The 16348-nt window shown below is 42.9% G+C and overlaps 1 protein-coding gene across 1 annotated transcript in view; it reads right to left on the bottom strand.

Annotated features, from left to right (window-relative positions):
• The window catches only part of zcchc24 (zinc finger, CCHC domain containing 24), a 33574-nt gene extending 18262 nt beyond the window's left edge, over nt 1-15312 (bottom strand). The window contains exons 1-2 of the mRNA XM_061087186.1: nt 14866-15312; nt 11140-11340 (exon numbers count right to left, since the gene is read on the bottom strand). Coding sequence (XP_060943169.1) covers nt 11140-11340; nt 14866-15105 — 441 coding nt within the window. The 5' untranslated portion in view covers nt 15106-15312. The remainder of the gene's footprint in view (nt 1-11139; nt 11341-14865) is intronic.
• Nucleotides 15313-16348: the final 1036 nt, after the last annotated feature.

Here is a 16348-nt window from a genome sequence, read left to right as displayed (position 1 = left end):
ATTACACACCACCAAGACTATATTTCAAAGTGTCACGGAACTAGTGTTGACGAACATTAACACATTTAAGACCTAATTTTTATTTTATCTTATTTAGACTTATTAAGGCCTGATATTAAGAATATAACGACTTTTCCAGACCTTGTGGAAACCCTGTTTTGATGTGAACTTAAAAGAACAGGATACTGGTTCATAGAAGTATTCCAATTATATCTGTATTCCTTCCATTTTTAATAAAACTAAAAACACAATTACCACTTTTTTTTATCAGTTATCAGTTATCAGCAATTTTTATATTTTGACAATATATTGTGGCTTAGATTAGTAGATGGAAATCATTTTCTAGTTATAGGAAACAATGCAGCTTGTGAAAAAACAAAAGCAAAAGAAAATTGACGATGTTGACATTACAATATGGTGATCTTGTTGATTTAGATTAAAACAAATCCCTGCTAAGTCATCTTTAATGATGTTGTTGGTTACAAATGAAATCGGCTGACCTGTAATTTCTGGTTGTTTTGATAAACTGAGGGTGGGGGTCTTGTATTATGTGTAGTTGCAGTTGCAGGCAGATTATTTCAGTATTATGATAATGAATGTGCTTACGTTTGTTTTTCCAAAATAATAAGAGGATATTTGTATTCCTCTGAAAATATATCGATTAATATGAAATTCAATGTTCCCCCTTGAGTCTGTATTATTCTGACTCTTATTAAACAGGCATGTTCATGTGAGTATGAATGTGTGCACGTCAAATGTTTTCTCCTCAGTAACAAACCTACGTCATTCGTGTCCCAGACAGCTGCCGAGGCATATCGCTGTGCAAGAGTGCACTTTGTCAGAACTCTATTCCCAGATTCCTCGATTTCCACATCCCAGCTTCCCTAATCAGCCACGGATCTCAGTATCATGTTCTTGGGGGACTGAAGGATTCTCTGAGAGTCGAGCATGAGGCTCACAGCAACACTCTCTTTAAACTGATGTTATTGACAGAATCCTTTCATGCTTCATTCATAGAAAACACAAGTACGAGCCAACTGGGGCCTTGGAATTTGTCCCGGTTGAACCCAGAAGCTCAGCTCCATCAACACTCAAGCTCGACAAGGTCGCTGCCTCCATTTCACAGACATAGGATAAGTTCACCATACTCCTACACATTTACCATATCTACAGAGGGTTAAGGCCAAATGCTACGTGAGGCTACGGGTGTGAATTTCCCCCCTGCCCTCTCCCAGCTCTGGCCTTTGCTGAGGTCCCAGTAAGCCCAAGAAGCTGTGCAGCTGTAGGCCAGCATTGGGTTACCAGGCCAGTGAATGACAAGAGCAGGTTGGGTGACAGACTGGGGCAGACAGAGGTGCACAAAACATCTCTGCCACAGGAAGTTCACACAAGCTGCCTTCTATGTTTCCATGTTACATTTGCAGATGTGTGTATGTGAGTGTATGTGAGTGTATGTGTGTGTGTGTGTGTATTTCTGTATGTAACTCTGCCAGATATACTAAACACGTGTGTTGCTAATCTCAGTGTCACTTGGTGGCAATGCTATATTGGACCTATGGCCCTATATGGTTTCTCAGTGCTCTCCCTATAAAGGCTCTTTCCCTGTATAACCCCCTCAAAAATAAAATATGGTGACAGGTAGCGGCCACAGCTGTTTACCGCGGTGGTGAAAGTTGCCTGTCTGCCATGACGCTGTGAGGGAGAAAAGCCGTCTCCAGCATCCCTGATAAGCCTTATCTGTTTCCAGGGCATCTGTCCCTCTCTCCTGGCTAACCTGGCTGACTGAGTGAGTGTTGGAGCAGAGACAGATGCAGGCCCTTCAGAGCCTTTTGCTGCGACTGGAAGGAAGATCAGGGGGTCACCCAGTAAAAACATTCCCATGGTGCACCTCCCCCTCAGCCCTCATCCTTGCCAGAAACTTCCCGGCACACAACAGGGCAGCACATGCAGATTGAGAGAAGAGAAAATGAAGGTCTTTTATATTTAAGTACAGTAAGTAAAAAAGTCAGTCTCCAAATAACACCTACAATTAAATATGAATAGCCAGTACAGATTGTGTATGTGGAAAAAGTATTTAAATCTAATTGTATCATTAAGTTCTTGAGACTTTATTTCATATGCTGACCTTTCGGCTTGATATGCTGACCTTTCGGCTTGATATACTTTTATATGCTTTGAACAACTCTTCACTGCAACTCTTCACCTATACACTACAGGTACTAGTGCACTTAGGCTGATTTATTCTTAGGCCTAATAATGCTTTCCTGACCCAAATCTGTTTTGCTCGCTCCTTTATTTCAGAAACTTCCACATCTAACAATTTACGTTATCATTTATTTACAAGATATACAATCAAGTCACCTGATCGTGATCTTGCCCATACATATATTACATTTTTAAATTTGATTTAAAGAAAATCCTACACAACATCTTTAAAACTGGTTGAACATCTGTTGTATAAGTTTTCCTCTTTACATAATCGTCTGTACATACGGAATATTTTTTGACGCTGTAAATTCTGTTTTATGTCTTTTAACAGCTGGTAATGAATAAGCCATTTGTGGGCTTGCATACCGTGTCTCTTTGCATTACTTTCCACTTTAACTTTATTAAAATAACTAAAACACTGCATGTCACCGTAATACAGCTGATTTGAACTCACATCCCTGTGACTTTACATATTGATGAAAACTGTGTTTCAAGCACAGCCCTGATTCCTGAGAGAGCTGGAGCTCCTGGGGTCCTGCCAGAAAAGAACTTGATGATACTTAAACATAAAGAGAGAAGGAGAGGGAGAAAAAAAGTAACAAAATTAAAACCACAGAAGAGGCCCCTATAGTCTATATGCTGACATCCATACAAACTATAGGACGGCCTGTATGGTTTGTTGTCGTAATTCTTTTTTTCTCTGTAAGATCCAAGACTGTATCCAAACATACTTGAGTCTGACGCACCACTGTGATGCACTGAGCGTCTTGTCGGGGGAACAATACGGGTCTGCCTTCCTGACCTCTCCGTCTAGCAGATCCTACAGACATACAATGACTGCCTTAATTACCAGAATCCATTCCCACCACTAGGGCTTTCCCCAATGGTGCCCATTGAGAGCCACAGTCTCTCCCTAAGGTGCCCATTCAAGCGCGACACAAAGCCAGCAGTGTCAGTCCCTGATCTCTTGACACCAAAATCCAGTCCTGTGTGCCAGCGCTCACAGCTTCACAGTGTCCATGTCAGTCGCTCTGCTTGTCCGTCCTATCCGTCAGTGTGACTCAGATCAGTGAAGAATCCCTCTAGTTGATTTGTGTCAAGAATTGTTGCTGCTACGGGGAGCAATTAGTTCAACCACATACCGATCAACCAGTGGAGATAAGCACGAAAAAAAAGATGGCGGTTTGATGTTGATGGATGAGTCTGTTGGTTTGATAAGTAAGACTCTGGTGTGTTTGAACCTTCTAACTTTCTCAGTTCACAGATAAATTAAAGTGGGCAGAGTCTATATAATGGTAGCCATCAGCGTGTAGGTAATAATGTAAACAACTCATGTATAGTGTCTGTTATAGAAGCTTAATCTCACTGGCGGGACTGTATCAGTCTCAGTAGGGGAATTTGTGTGTGGTGTCCCCCAGGGATCAATCTTGGGACCCATTTGATTCTCTCTAGACATGTTGATTATAGAACAGATTAGTTTTAGTAACATCTATTGCGTATGCCTATGACATCCAGTTCAATTTTTCCAATAAAATTATGAGTTTCTCAAAATGTTCTTTCTGAATTTCTGTTACCTCATGGTCTTTGATGCTAATTACTTAAGAAGGCTACCGTCATTACCAAAATATACTAGTAACTTTGGAAACCAATTTTTTCACTTGACTGCTCTGTCACCATGTGAGTCAGTGTAGATAGATTCTGAGTATCATGGGATTTCAGGGGCATTGGTACGGTGGTACCAACTTCCAAATCTCTGGCCCTGTGACATCCCTGGTATGAGCGAACAAAGCCCCCCGGCCCTGGAGTCCTAACAGGACATCATGTTGTAGTGAAAACCTGACCTTTGCCCTTCTCATGTCTACCCCCCCTCTGTCAGTGAAAGGTGAACCATCCTGTCTGAGTTCCTGAGGCCTCAGTGTATGGCGGCTGACCCTCATGACACTATAGCTGTGTTGACTAGTCAAAGTGTTATTATGCTGTACAAGCTCACTGGTATTCTGAAGATGTTTGGCTGAAGAAGTGAAATAGTATAAAAGTAAGATGTTATATTTTTAAAGAGGTTTATGCTAAGGTGCTATAAATCGTAGCCTAAAGAAGGTGAAAAGGGAAAACCTGAGGTGACCCTGGTTTTTCTCATCCTTCAAAGACGAGCTTGCATAAAGTAAAGTGACGAGCAACGGCCCCAAACACACTTCTGTTTATTTTCATTTATTAACTCCAGCCTGCGTTTTAAAGTGCTGGCTCAGCAGCATGGCAGGAAAAACAGCTTCATATAACAAAGTATTATATAAGAAGAAACTTTCCGAATTAAGCCTACTTAAAATAAACATCCAGGATAGTTGTGTTGTGTTAAAGATGGGTCACTCAGATGATAGAAGGAACAAAGGCATTTTAGAGGAGACAGCTGATGGACTTTTTGTCAACTTAGCTTCACCTAAAATTAGATAAATCATATCTTTTGACTTTGGCTTAGCTGACCCTAAGTCAGAGGAAGGGTTATTGTCTTCAGACAACTCCCTCCTGATGATAAGTTTGGATCATTTCATCATGTTTCAACATTTGATCCGAGAGCAGCTGTGAGTTTACCTGCCTCATGGTAAATGTAACAGCGCACCGCCTCCCAGAGATGGGGTTATAAGTGTCACAGTTCCCAAAACAGGAAGTGGTCCAATTGTTGTCTCAGCAGAAACCGAGAGGAAGAATGGGATTTCTGTACAGAACACAAACCAGCTGGCAGGAAACCGCACTTTTATCATTCTTTTAACTTTGATTTCCGTTCAGCGGAAGCACCCTCTGTCCCCTCTCGCTGGCTCGCTGTCTCCCTCGGCTCTCGTGCCCTTCGCAGGCTTTTGAACTCGACCCTCTCCGTGTCTCTGTGCGACACTGACAAACTGCCTCCCCTCTCACAGCAAATGACTGCAGCCATGTCAGAAATGGCCCCCCGGGGCTAAGAGATCATGGGGGTAAAACATGAAACACTCTCTTATGACAAAAGTGTGACTGCAATGTTGAGAGATTGTTTATGAACAGGGTTAACAAACTGCAGGATGCACAGAGACAGAAAACAGCTGGTGGAGGCAGAGGACGTAAATACATGATTACTATATAGATATCTGTCTGAATGCAGGAGTTTTGGGTAAAGGACAGATGTAGGATCTTTGCTCTTTCACCTCTCAGGAACCTTATCCTCCGGGGGACAGCAATCATCTCCAGATAATAATCGAGTGCTGTTGAATAATCAGCACTGGATGAACTATTATATTAGACGTCTGGCAAAATTTGAGACAATTGAAAAGCATTTGCTTCCAATACAAGAGTTGACAAATGTTTTGCCAGAGGCTTGAGGCAGAGCTTTTATTAAACTGGACTTGAGATTGGGCTGGAATTTTTATTTTCTTCTAAAGGAAGCAACAGGCCAGGTTATGAACCGATTTCTCTGCAAAGGAAGAGGATGAAGCATTGGTTTAAATGCAAGATCCAGCCAAGGATTAAAAAAAATCAACTGGGTAAAGGGAATAAGACAGTTTTTCCATCCTTTTATACTCCAACAGTTACCCACAAGCAAGGCACTTAGGCTGGTTCTGATTACTGATACAGCTGAAAGTCCAACCATATAACACCATTGAAGCTCTCGCTTCCAGATGTGGTTGTGGTAGCCTGCCCTCCTTTAAAAAAAATATCCACCTCAGACTTTTATATCAATATAACATACCTGTACGAAAAACACTAAAAAGGAGTAGATGGTGGAACTGCTGGCTTTAAGCTGTGTTTTTAATAATTTCCCAACCTCCAAAAATCCTGCTTAGAATAAACCTGTGAGAGAAAAGGTAGAGAAAGTACATGCTGCATAGCAGGAACTCATCTACAGACAAACCGATTCAATTAATATTTGAGTTACACACTGCAGGAAATTGGGTTTTCACACAGCGGGCTGTAATACTTGTTTTCGAAGAGTGAAGCACAAAGACTGTGCTTTGCGGTGATGTAACGTGGATAAAATATAAACTGGCGATGTGTATTTGACACATTATACCCCTACTCAACTCCCATGTCCTTGTACAACAACAAGCTGAAACATTATAACAAAGTGGTTGCACAATTATCCCCGACACGGCTGCCAGGCGATTCGGAAAGAGGGATCAGTGCTCTGTGAGAGGCAAACACTGGGAGATATAAAACCCAAAACGTTTCGTCAAAACAAGAACCGCCAGTGTTTGTTATTGTAGACAAAGTGGTTCCGCAGTAATGACAAGTCATTAAGTTTATCGCAACAACAACCAAAGGAAAAGCACCAACTCACACATTATTACTCAAAGCGGGATTTGCCTCTGGTGTGAAGAGGTTCCCTCAGTTCGCAGCTCCCCTCAGGTCTCTGTGTTGACACTGTTATGGGAGATTATGGCGACCATTTGTCAGACTGCTGCTGAAATTACCACCACATGAGGTGTGAGGTCCATCAAGGTAATTGGCATATGGTCCCACATACAGATCAGATCCATGCGAGAGGAGAATCAGGCGTGGCCAATTCAGAGGGGAAGTGAGGAGAGGAACTGTCAGCACTTGACCTGATTAAAATCAAACAGGAAATCATGGACTTTGGAATAAACCCTTTTTCATTTGATATTTGTATGATTTGTTGCAGATCAGCATTTGAAACACATGAGACACGTTTTACACTTTGTCAACTCGCCATGAACATTGTTTCATCTGTCAGTATCGTGAATCAGATATTAGAACTTAAAAGAAACTAGAAACCACCGCCTCACGGTTGCACGCCTCCGCAAACCAGTCCAGTTGCAGGAATGTGATCACAATCTCCCCTTATGCTCATGAGTTATGTAGTGAAATATATGCTAGAAAAGGTTTTTTCGCACATTATGAAGCTCAAAGTGAAACTGACCTTTGACCCCCTGAACAGAAAAATGTAAATATTTGATCCTATTAGACAATTCAAATTCTAATCATTAATGTGTTAACACTAGAGCTAAGGCCAAAAACTTATCTTGTGAGCTCATAGTGACCTTGACCTTTAACCTCAACCATCAAAGCCTAATCAGTTCTTTAGTTTAATTTATATGAGACAATTCTGCAATATTTTTTTATTCTTTGCTTGTGGGCAAAGCTGGAAAAAAGTGATCTCTTTGCTTCAGTCATGTTTCAGATTAGTTCGGATCAGTTCCTTTAATCCAGTAAGAGTGTATATTTCTTAATTAAGAGTCCCTTAAAAGTGTTTAAAACTATAATGCATCATTTGATATGACAAGTCCAGGCTTCAACAGAAATAGGCATTAGGATGAAAGCAGTAGTAGCAGTGATAAATGTTGTGTCAGTGATTTTTGGCCCGTAGAATTCTATAAAATAAGTATTCCTCCAGTTTCAAAATATCAGATATTGCCAAGAAAATGACAAAAAATCATGCCCAGGAAACTGTAACTCTGAGGGACTGAACCAGGGGAATGCATTACGACCATGAGTGGGGCAAAATAACTCCACAAAACTACACACACACACACACACACTACTACACACAGCAGCAACAGCAGCAGCAGCAGCAGCAGCAGCAGCAGCAGCAGCAGCAGCAGCAGCAGCAGCAGCAGCAGCAGCAGCTTCCCCCACACATCCACAAACCTGCATTCTGGCAAAGACATTTTCCATGTGTTAATCTCTCTACACAGACACATAGCAAGAAGATGCCACTGAATGCATCGTTTCGATCACTCAGAGGTGGGGCCAACTGCTAAAGGGATTAGTCCACTGGGCAGAACCGAATCATGAGCGCAAGTGGAAGATATCTTGGAAGGGGGCCAAAGTGAGGCAGTGAGGGGCATTCTGCTCATAACTGGGGGGGGGCGACCTCATTTTCCGAATAAAAGACAGTTTACATAACACCTCTGTCCCCATGACAGGGAGCACTGGGCAGCTGTTGCCAGGCCTGTGGCTTTGAATCCGCTGCCCCTGCCCTACTCTCTCAGCACTGCACTCCTCTGTGTATTTCCAGTATTAACATGTTGTAACGAGAAGAGGTCTTAAATTTAAAGTGATGCATAAACACCTCAGTCACCTCAACTATTTAATCGCCAACTTAAGTCTCCCAGAACAAACGCAGAGGGTAGAGAAAACGTTAACTGTTTGATGGATCCACCATTATCTGAATCCAAGATTCCTTCATCTGCTCAGTCTTTTGTAGAGCTGCAGTGGTTTTAAAGCAAAATCTGGACGGAGGTTGAAGGGAGACAGGAAATAAGGAAAAGCAAATATACAGCTGCCCACACTACTATTTAAAAATAATGAAGGTGTTGTTCTTTACTTTCCTTTTGTGAACTAATCCAATAAAAAACAAAACCCCAAAATGCAGTAGCCATTTTCTTAAGACTTTCTGACTGGTCTATATCAGAGTAAATCTGTCGATGTTCGATCCCCAGCACCTACAGTCTACATTCTAAAGTGTCCTTGAACAACATGCCGAACCCCAAATTCCCCTGTTGGCTGTGCCAACACTCTATGAATAGACATAAAAAGCGCTGCGTATAGAAGCTCTGAATGCATCTGTGAATGCGAGTTGAACTCTAAAGTGCATTGAGAGGTCAATGAGACTGCAAAAGCACTATATAAATAGAGTCATGTTTTGATTATCTTATTATCTTTTATATATTATTTTGTTATAAGTGATGGGATTTGTAAAAGTCATATGTCATCCTGTGTCTGTTTGAAAACATCTAAACTCCGTGATAAAAGTCAGAGCACAAAAGAGGAAAATAAAACATACGGAGGTGATGTAGAGGAGAAAGGCTGTACCTGCCATCAGAATGTGATTCTCCACGCTGGACCTGGACGACAAACAAACTGTAGCATCGCTCTGTGAAGCAGGAGCCTCTGTTTTCATTGGCAAAGATGCTCTGGACAGGACAAACTACTGGCCGTGACGCATTCATCCTCCAATGCATTCCAGTGCAGGCAGATACCAGAAACACCACGGGCACACAAACGATCGCCAGTAAGACAGTAAATATTGCTTGGAAAGTTACACGAGTGTTGGCTAGAAGATGCGTTGAATAACTCTTGCCATTAGAACTCGTGTTTCTCTTGCAAGACACATCTGTTATTTGGGTCTTCAGCTGGTTTAGGCCGAGCCTGATCCTCTGTGATAAAGGCGTGCAGTGACAGGTGACTGGGCAGTAGGTGTAAGCGATGTAGCACAAATGGAAGGTGAATTTATGGAGAGAAAGATCCCAAGAGAGACCTGAATAACCGAGATGGTGTTGGGCTGTGTAGGTGTGGAGGCTGTTTGGGGACTTTGCTGCTTTTTGACTTACTGTTGGCAGTTTAACGAACAGCTGAAATATAAACCAGAAGACGGCTGAGAGTGATTTTGAGGTCCACCCCTGAATGCTTACATCAACAGCCAGATTGATTTAACAGTCCAGGGCTTTTTGCTTAATAGGGTTTAGTCTAATACAACATTGTTTAGTGCAACGCTCTAGCCTTTTCTTTTTACAATGGCACACTGAAGATGAGTAAAGCACTCTGTTTTGGAAATTTCCGTCATATGGAAATCATTATAAACAGATAAGATTAAGTATTACTTAATGTACACCTGCTCCAGTGCTGGGTTTCCATATCATTTGATCAATGGTCACATCAACATCTCCAGCATTACATAAAGGAAAAAGGAAGGCAAAGGTTACATGTTGAATGATATACTACGGGCCAATATTTCCCGTCGGACTTGTCAGTGGATGATCTAACTTCGCACACAGCAGAGTTTGGAGCTGTCCAGAAGATATTTCATCAGTACACTGGTCTTTTACAGACCCCCCGAGACACAGTCATCATATGTCATAAAGTAAGTCAAAGCATTTTAATATCACATCTGCTCCTCATTACCATTCCATGCAAAAGAAACCCAGGGCTGGGGTTGGACTGTTGCACCTCACCCAGAGAAATGGAGAGAATAAACAGGGGGAGAGGATAAAGGAGACACACAGAGAGCACAGAGCTGTATAACACCACAGCAGTTTAATGGCTCATTCCTTCTCCAACAACTAGACAAAATGCCACTTCATGAACCCATCTTTTTTCAAACCAACCAGCCTTATTCTTTAACAGACATTTTTCCCCAGATCTCATTTTAAGTAAACTGACGGCGATTATTTAAATCCTAAAATTCTCTTGGTGCTCTTGGAGATGAGTTTCAGGAGATGACAACAGCTGGGAGCCCATTAGTCACACATTAGTGTGCTGTTGCCCCCATGCTCCAGCTCAAGGGGGATTTATTTACCATGGTGCCTCACAAAATAAGAAAGTGAAAATTGAATCAGTGGAAAACTGGAAGGCAGTGAAATTCAACTGTAACCTTGCGGATGAATGTAATAACTTTCAGCTGCTTGTCAGAACAAATGGATGTCATAGCATTTGTTCATGGTTTCTCAGATTCTTTGTAAACTCACACAACTAACCCCAGCACCAGAACCGAGACAGACAGCTTCGTCTTCACCTTTGACTCTTGAACTCGCCCCTCAAGTTTCTTTATCACGGTTATTGCAGATAGTGAGAAGTAGTGTAATGCTGCAGCAGTTAAGATTCACACAAGCGCACAAATACACACTCACTCACACACATGACTAGTGAGGACAGAGGCCAGCCTGTTTAACAAGTAGGTCAGACCAGAGAGGGAGAGAGAGAGAGAGAGAGAGAGAGAGAGAGAGAGAGAGAGGCAGAGAAACATTGGCTGAAACAAGTTTAACTTTTCTGCTTGCATGGATCAAGTGAAAAGACTGAAGAAGTCTCAAGCCACATAATTAACTGCAATACAAAATATAATAGTGTGACTTAACAATGCAAATTAATGGATACCCACCAATAGGGATTTCTATGATATTATTAGCGAATAATAAAGCCTGGATTAGGTCATATGAGTTTCATGAGTCTCACCTGAGGGCAGTCTTTGATGTAATGGCCCTTGTTGAAGCACAGGTGGCACAAGTAGTTGGGCGGGGGTCTTTTGTTGGGTTTCCGTTGCTCCGAGGAAAGGGAGAGGTCTGAGAAATGGTCCGTCAGGGAGTTGAGTCCGTCCACTATGTTGTTCAGGGAGCCATAGGGCGACACGTTCTTGTACACGTTGTTGTTTAAGGCCTATAAAAATGAGAATAATATCAGACAGGGTATTATTAAAAACAATCTTGGGAACGCCTGCACATTCGGTTCACGTACAATTTCCAGCTGTCAGTTTGATACACAGTATTTATGCCGAAATGCAAGGTACCATATCTCATAATACTGACATTAATCATCAATTTCATTTTTATGCAATATGTCCTTTTTTTTCTGTTGGGCAAAGAAAAGTAGAAAAAAACAAAAAAAAACAAGATCCTCCAAGATCATTTCTCTCATTAAATTCAGAACATCTGGCGAGAGGCCCAGCTGTGCTCATGAGCTGGAAAAGTACTGAGCATGTCCACAGAGAAAGACGGGACTTCACAGAGGATGACTCACTGTAAACAAGATGGGAGGCATGTTCCCGCGTCAGCCTGCGGAGCATCAGCAATGTCACCATGCGCTGTTGGCGGTAAACTAGCCGTGGTCAGTGTTTGGAGTCCGCTCGGAGCCACAGAGCACTGTGCTGCATGCATGCCACAGGGCCCAGTGAATCCATGAAAGATGCCCGCTGAATATTAATAACAGGGAGAGCGACGCCTGCACTTTCCCTATTCAGTCACGTCTGCCTCTTTCTGTTGAAATACAATCCAGAAACGTACACACAGGGATTGACCTCTGGGTGAAATGATGCTGATATTAGACAAGTTGATAGTTTAACAAGTCTCACTAGTCATCTGCCTTCACATTTGGCATTTTAACTGCACAACTCGCAAATAAAAACATCACTGAGTGCATGAAATCCCCCAAATAAAGGCTCCGTCATCACAGCCGGTCACGCCTAAGTCGAGGTCACGGGTTTTCTGTGTGTTAATGTCGATGTTTAATGCTGCACAGCCCAGGAACCTTGGCAACCATGGCCGGCACAGAGAGCCAAAGCTTTATCTGCAGGCAACGAGATTGTCTTGCTAACCAGCTCCAGCTTCAAGACCCATGTTCATTTATTACATGTGGTCATCGTAAATCAACCGTTACGGCTCTGCGGCGTCTCAGGTTTTCCATCTGCCAAGAGTTTTATCTTCCGTGTATTTCTGTGTTATGGATTAGCGCTCACTTTGCGGAAATGTGCATGTTTGCTAAACTGAAGTCTTTGGTGCAGACTGTAAAATTATTTTAACAAATACAAAACAGGAAACTGTGCGTCGGTTTTATGTTTCACATTTCTAGAGTCTGGCCCTGAGATCTGTGACTGTCAGGCCGGAGGAAACAGACTTTACATACATCTGCTAATGGTGGGGTGAGACTGTTTATTTTGTGTGTCGGTGAGTGTGAGTGTGTGCGACGACTGACTGCTCAGGACGTTGTGTGTTTATGTTTATATTTTCCAACACAAGTAGGACTAAACTGGTATCGTGGACGGTCACTGTGTTTCCAAGCGAGGGGGACAACTGCAGCAGATTTGTGTGTGACTGCTTTCACAGGTCACAGGATGAGGTGTTGCACAGCAGGGGGCGAGCACACACTGATACGTTTGACCCAGAGCTGTGGTATCTGGAGGAAACTCTGAAAGGAGGGACTGATTTGAGGCAGAATACATGTCACATCAAAGCATTTGTTCTCAGCCAGTAGATCTGGATACAGAGGGAGAAAAGCGTTTGACGTTTACACAAAGCTGTCATCGCATGAGACGGTGCATACTTGTCGAGTTCCCGATCAACAACAAATTCATTAATTTGTCGTTTTTCACACAAACTCCACTGTTGTGTGATCCTTTGCTGCTAAAAAACAACCACATTTTGCATTACTCATCTCGTAATCAAATCCCTGCTGTTGTTTATTTTTCTTGGCTTAGCCAGTATAGCGAGTTGCAAAATGCCCCTCCACCCTCGACCCCCCTCACCCCTCAAACTGCTTCCAGACCCTACGTGTGTTGCCTCAGCGGATTGAATGGCATTACACAATTGCACGTAATGTATAATGTATACACCCAGTTTCCAGAGGACTGTTTCATGTTAAATCACTTCAAAGGGCCTCTGTGGTCAGCCACCATAATAATAGACACGGGCGCTGGATGGCGAATGCACCATCCATCCCACCATTAGTGATTCCAATGCACAGCATCCCAGTGACATAGATCTAAGGAGCTCTGCTGTATATACTGTACACTGTATACTTTTTACACTGCCATTTATCCAGCAGTTTGTGATTATTCCGTGAGTGTGCATGTCCGTGGGTGCAGCTGAGGGGTGTGGTGATGGGGTTCCTTCTTGCACGGTGAGGTCCATCATATCAGGTTTGCACCCCCGCAGACATTATCGGCATGTTTGTCCCTAAAATTACTCGGAGCTATAAAAATAGACAATATGTAAACAAGGATTGACTTTGTTTGCATAACCTGGTCTATTTGCAGGAGCCGGAGACAGCAGACCTCAGCTCGAGGCTGCTGCTGCTGCAGAGGTCCGGCCGAGCTCCAGACAGGAGAGGCCTGCAGGGGAATCTGTTTCCATCCGTCTGCCTGCACCTCTCTGATCAGAGGCATGTCTGTTTATTTTTTGCACGGCAGTTTCACTTTTAATTTGAGCCATGACTTACCAGGATGCTGCAAACAGAATGAATCATCCTCCTGAATTACTTGTTTGATGTCTGTTAATTCCAAGTGTGTGTTTGATATTATGTAGAAGTATCATAGCATCAATATTCTTCCACTAATAATGATTTTGCACTGTCCACCTCTTGGTACTGACTATTTGACCAGCCTCCACAGACACATACTTCTGTGCTTCTGTAAAACTATCTATCTGTCTGTCTGTCTGTCTGTCTGTCTGTCTGTCTGTCTGTCTGTCTGTCTGTCTGTCTGTCTGTCTGTCTGTCTGTCTGTCTGTCTGTCTGTCTGTCTGTCTGTCTGTCTGTCTGTCTGTCTGTCTGTCTGACTGACTGACTGACTGACTGACTGACTGACTGACTGACTGACTGACTGTCTGTCTGTCTGTCTGTCTGTCTGTCTATCTATATATCTATCTCTCTATCTATCTATCTAACTAACCTATCCATCTATCATCTATTGATCTAAATATAAGTGTATTATTGATATTTTTGCGGTGTTTAAGTATTTAACTTTGCAGTAAGACTTTAACCTTCTTTGTCAAACTTTAATAAGCTCAGCAAATTTTGTATATAATGTTACAATATTGCTATAATTAGAGTATAACTGAGGTATAACCACATCCTGTGGAATCTATTGAATCATATTCCTAAAGTAGTAATTTGGCCTAATAATGTGAATGAATGATCTATATCCCTCTTGTGTGTTGTATAAAGTATAATGAGAGGGTTAAATGTTCTGATTCACAGTGTCAACACCACTGAAGAGGATCAAAACCTTAAAAAGCTACTTTTATAGGACTATTTGAACATATTGTCCACATTAGAGATATCATGTCGGTTATCCTACCAGAATAACCAATGCTGTACACGCTAAAACATTTGCCCGACCCACTGTCCATTCAGCCGGACTAACTCCTGAAGTAAACTTCAAGCCTGATCCCAGACGGTGCGTGTGTTCACCTCGTTCCGCTGCAGCTGGAAGAAGTTGTTGAGATAGTTGGAGTTGAGGGACGAGCTCAGCTCCGCCGCGCCGGGGGTCTTGCTGAAGTTGAGCTCCGGGTGGGACGAGTTGGGCTCGGGTCGGAAGGCATCGAAGGCGCTGGTCTGGTGGGGGTCCTGCAGGGAGAGGTAGACCCAGTTCAGGAGCTGCGCGGGCTGGTACACGGAGGCGCTCGTGTCTATGGCAGACAGCAAGCTCATCTTTCAACTCAGATGGGCCGAACCGGGTCTGATTCCAGCGCTGGTTCTGGGGACTGGTCTCAGCTGCTGCAGCCCCGGCAGATGGCAGCAGCTCCTCGGTGCACAGGGCCCTGTCCTGTCCTCCTCACGCCGGGAGCCTCGTCCCAGTCTGACGTTTCTCTGCAGTCATTGCGCGGACATGTCAGTATGAAAAGTTCCCCCCATGCTCCTCTGTCCGCCTTTAATGCAGCGGACCAGCTCGGGCTCCTTGGATATGGAATAAGGACGCCTCGACGTCACTGAGCACGCCGGCCAATCAGCGTGCGGTGCTCATGAATATGAATCCAGGGCCAAATGGTTCAAATCAACAGCTCAGATCCACCAGAATAAATATTCCTCCACATCAGCAGCTAAATTGACCATGAGTCATATCATATTCATCACTTGGAACGTTGATCATAAATAAGTTCACATTTGGTTTGTCTGAAAGTGTTGAAAAGTAGCATGTGTGGAGGGGTGTTGTAGATCTGTGTTTGTTCAGCTACAGAGGTATTAACACATCAGGCCCATCTGTTCAGTGGATCACATGTAGCTGCTTAAAATCCAGTTAATATCACGACTCAACTACTTTTAGAGTCACGTTGTGTTTAATACCTACTTACTTAAAACTTTTATCATTAATAAGTTCACATTTGCTTTGTCTTAAAGGGATAGGTCACCGAAAAATGGAAATTCACTCATTATCTACTCGCCACTATGCAGATGGAGGAGTGGGTGAAGTGTTTGAGTCAACGAAACACTTCTGGAGTTTCAGGGGTAAACAGCGTTGCAGTCTAATCCAATACGATAGAAGTAACTATTGACATATAAGACTCTTTCAAACGTAAAAGAAACATGAAATACCTCCATACTGCTCCTGTGGTATCATCCAAGTTTCAAATTCTACTCTAAATGACTACATGTTTTAGGTCTAAATGTCCGATGTTATTTTCAGCCTGGAGCCGCGTTTAAGTTCGCACCCACACTCTCACCTCTGCTCCCGCCCAAAGGGCATAAGACAACATCCGTGAGTTCCTGGATAGCTGCACTTGTGAGTATCACAAGACGTGATCAGCGAATGAATGGGTTTACGGACACTTGGATGACACCCCCATTTTTAGGGCCCAAGCACCTACGGTGGGAGGCTCTATTGTATTTCGAAGCCGACATGTACAACAATTGATAGGGACATTTGTCTTTTCATGACAAACAAATAAGTCTGAAG

This window comes from Limanda limanda, chromosome 15 (genome assembly GCF_963576545.1).
Source record: "Limanda limanda chromosome 15, fLimLim1.1, whole genome shotgun sequence".
NCBI classification, from domain to species: Eukaryota; Metazoa; Chordata; class Actinopteri; order Pleuronectiformes; family Pleuronectidae; genus Limanda; species Limanda limanda.
The sequence above is the reverse complement of the archived record's forward strand: the minus strand, read 5'-3'. Positions and strand labels throughout refer to the sequence as shown.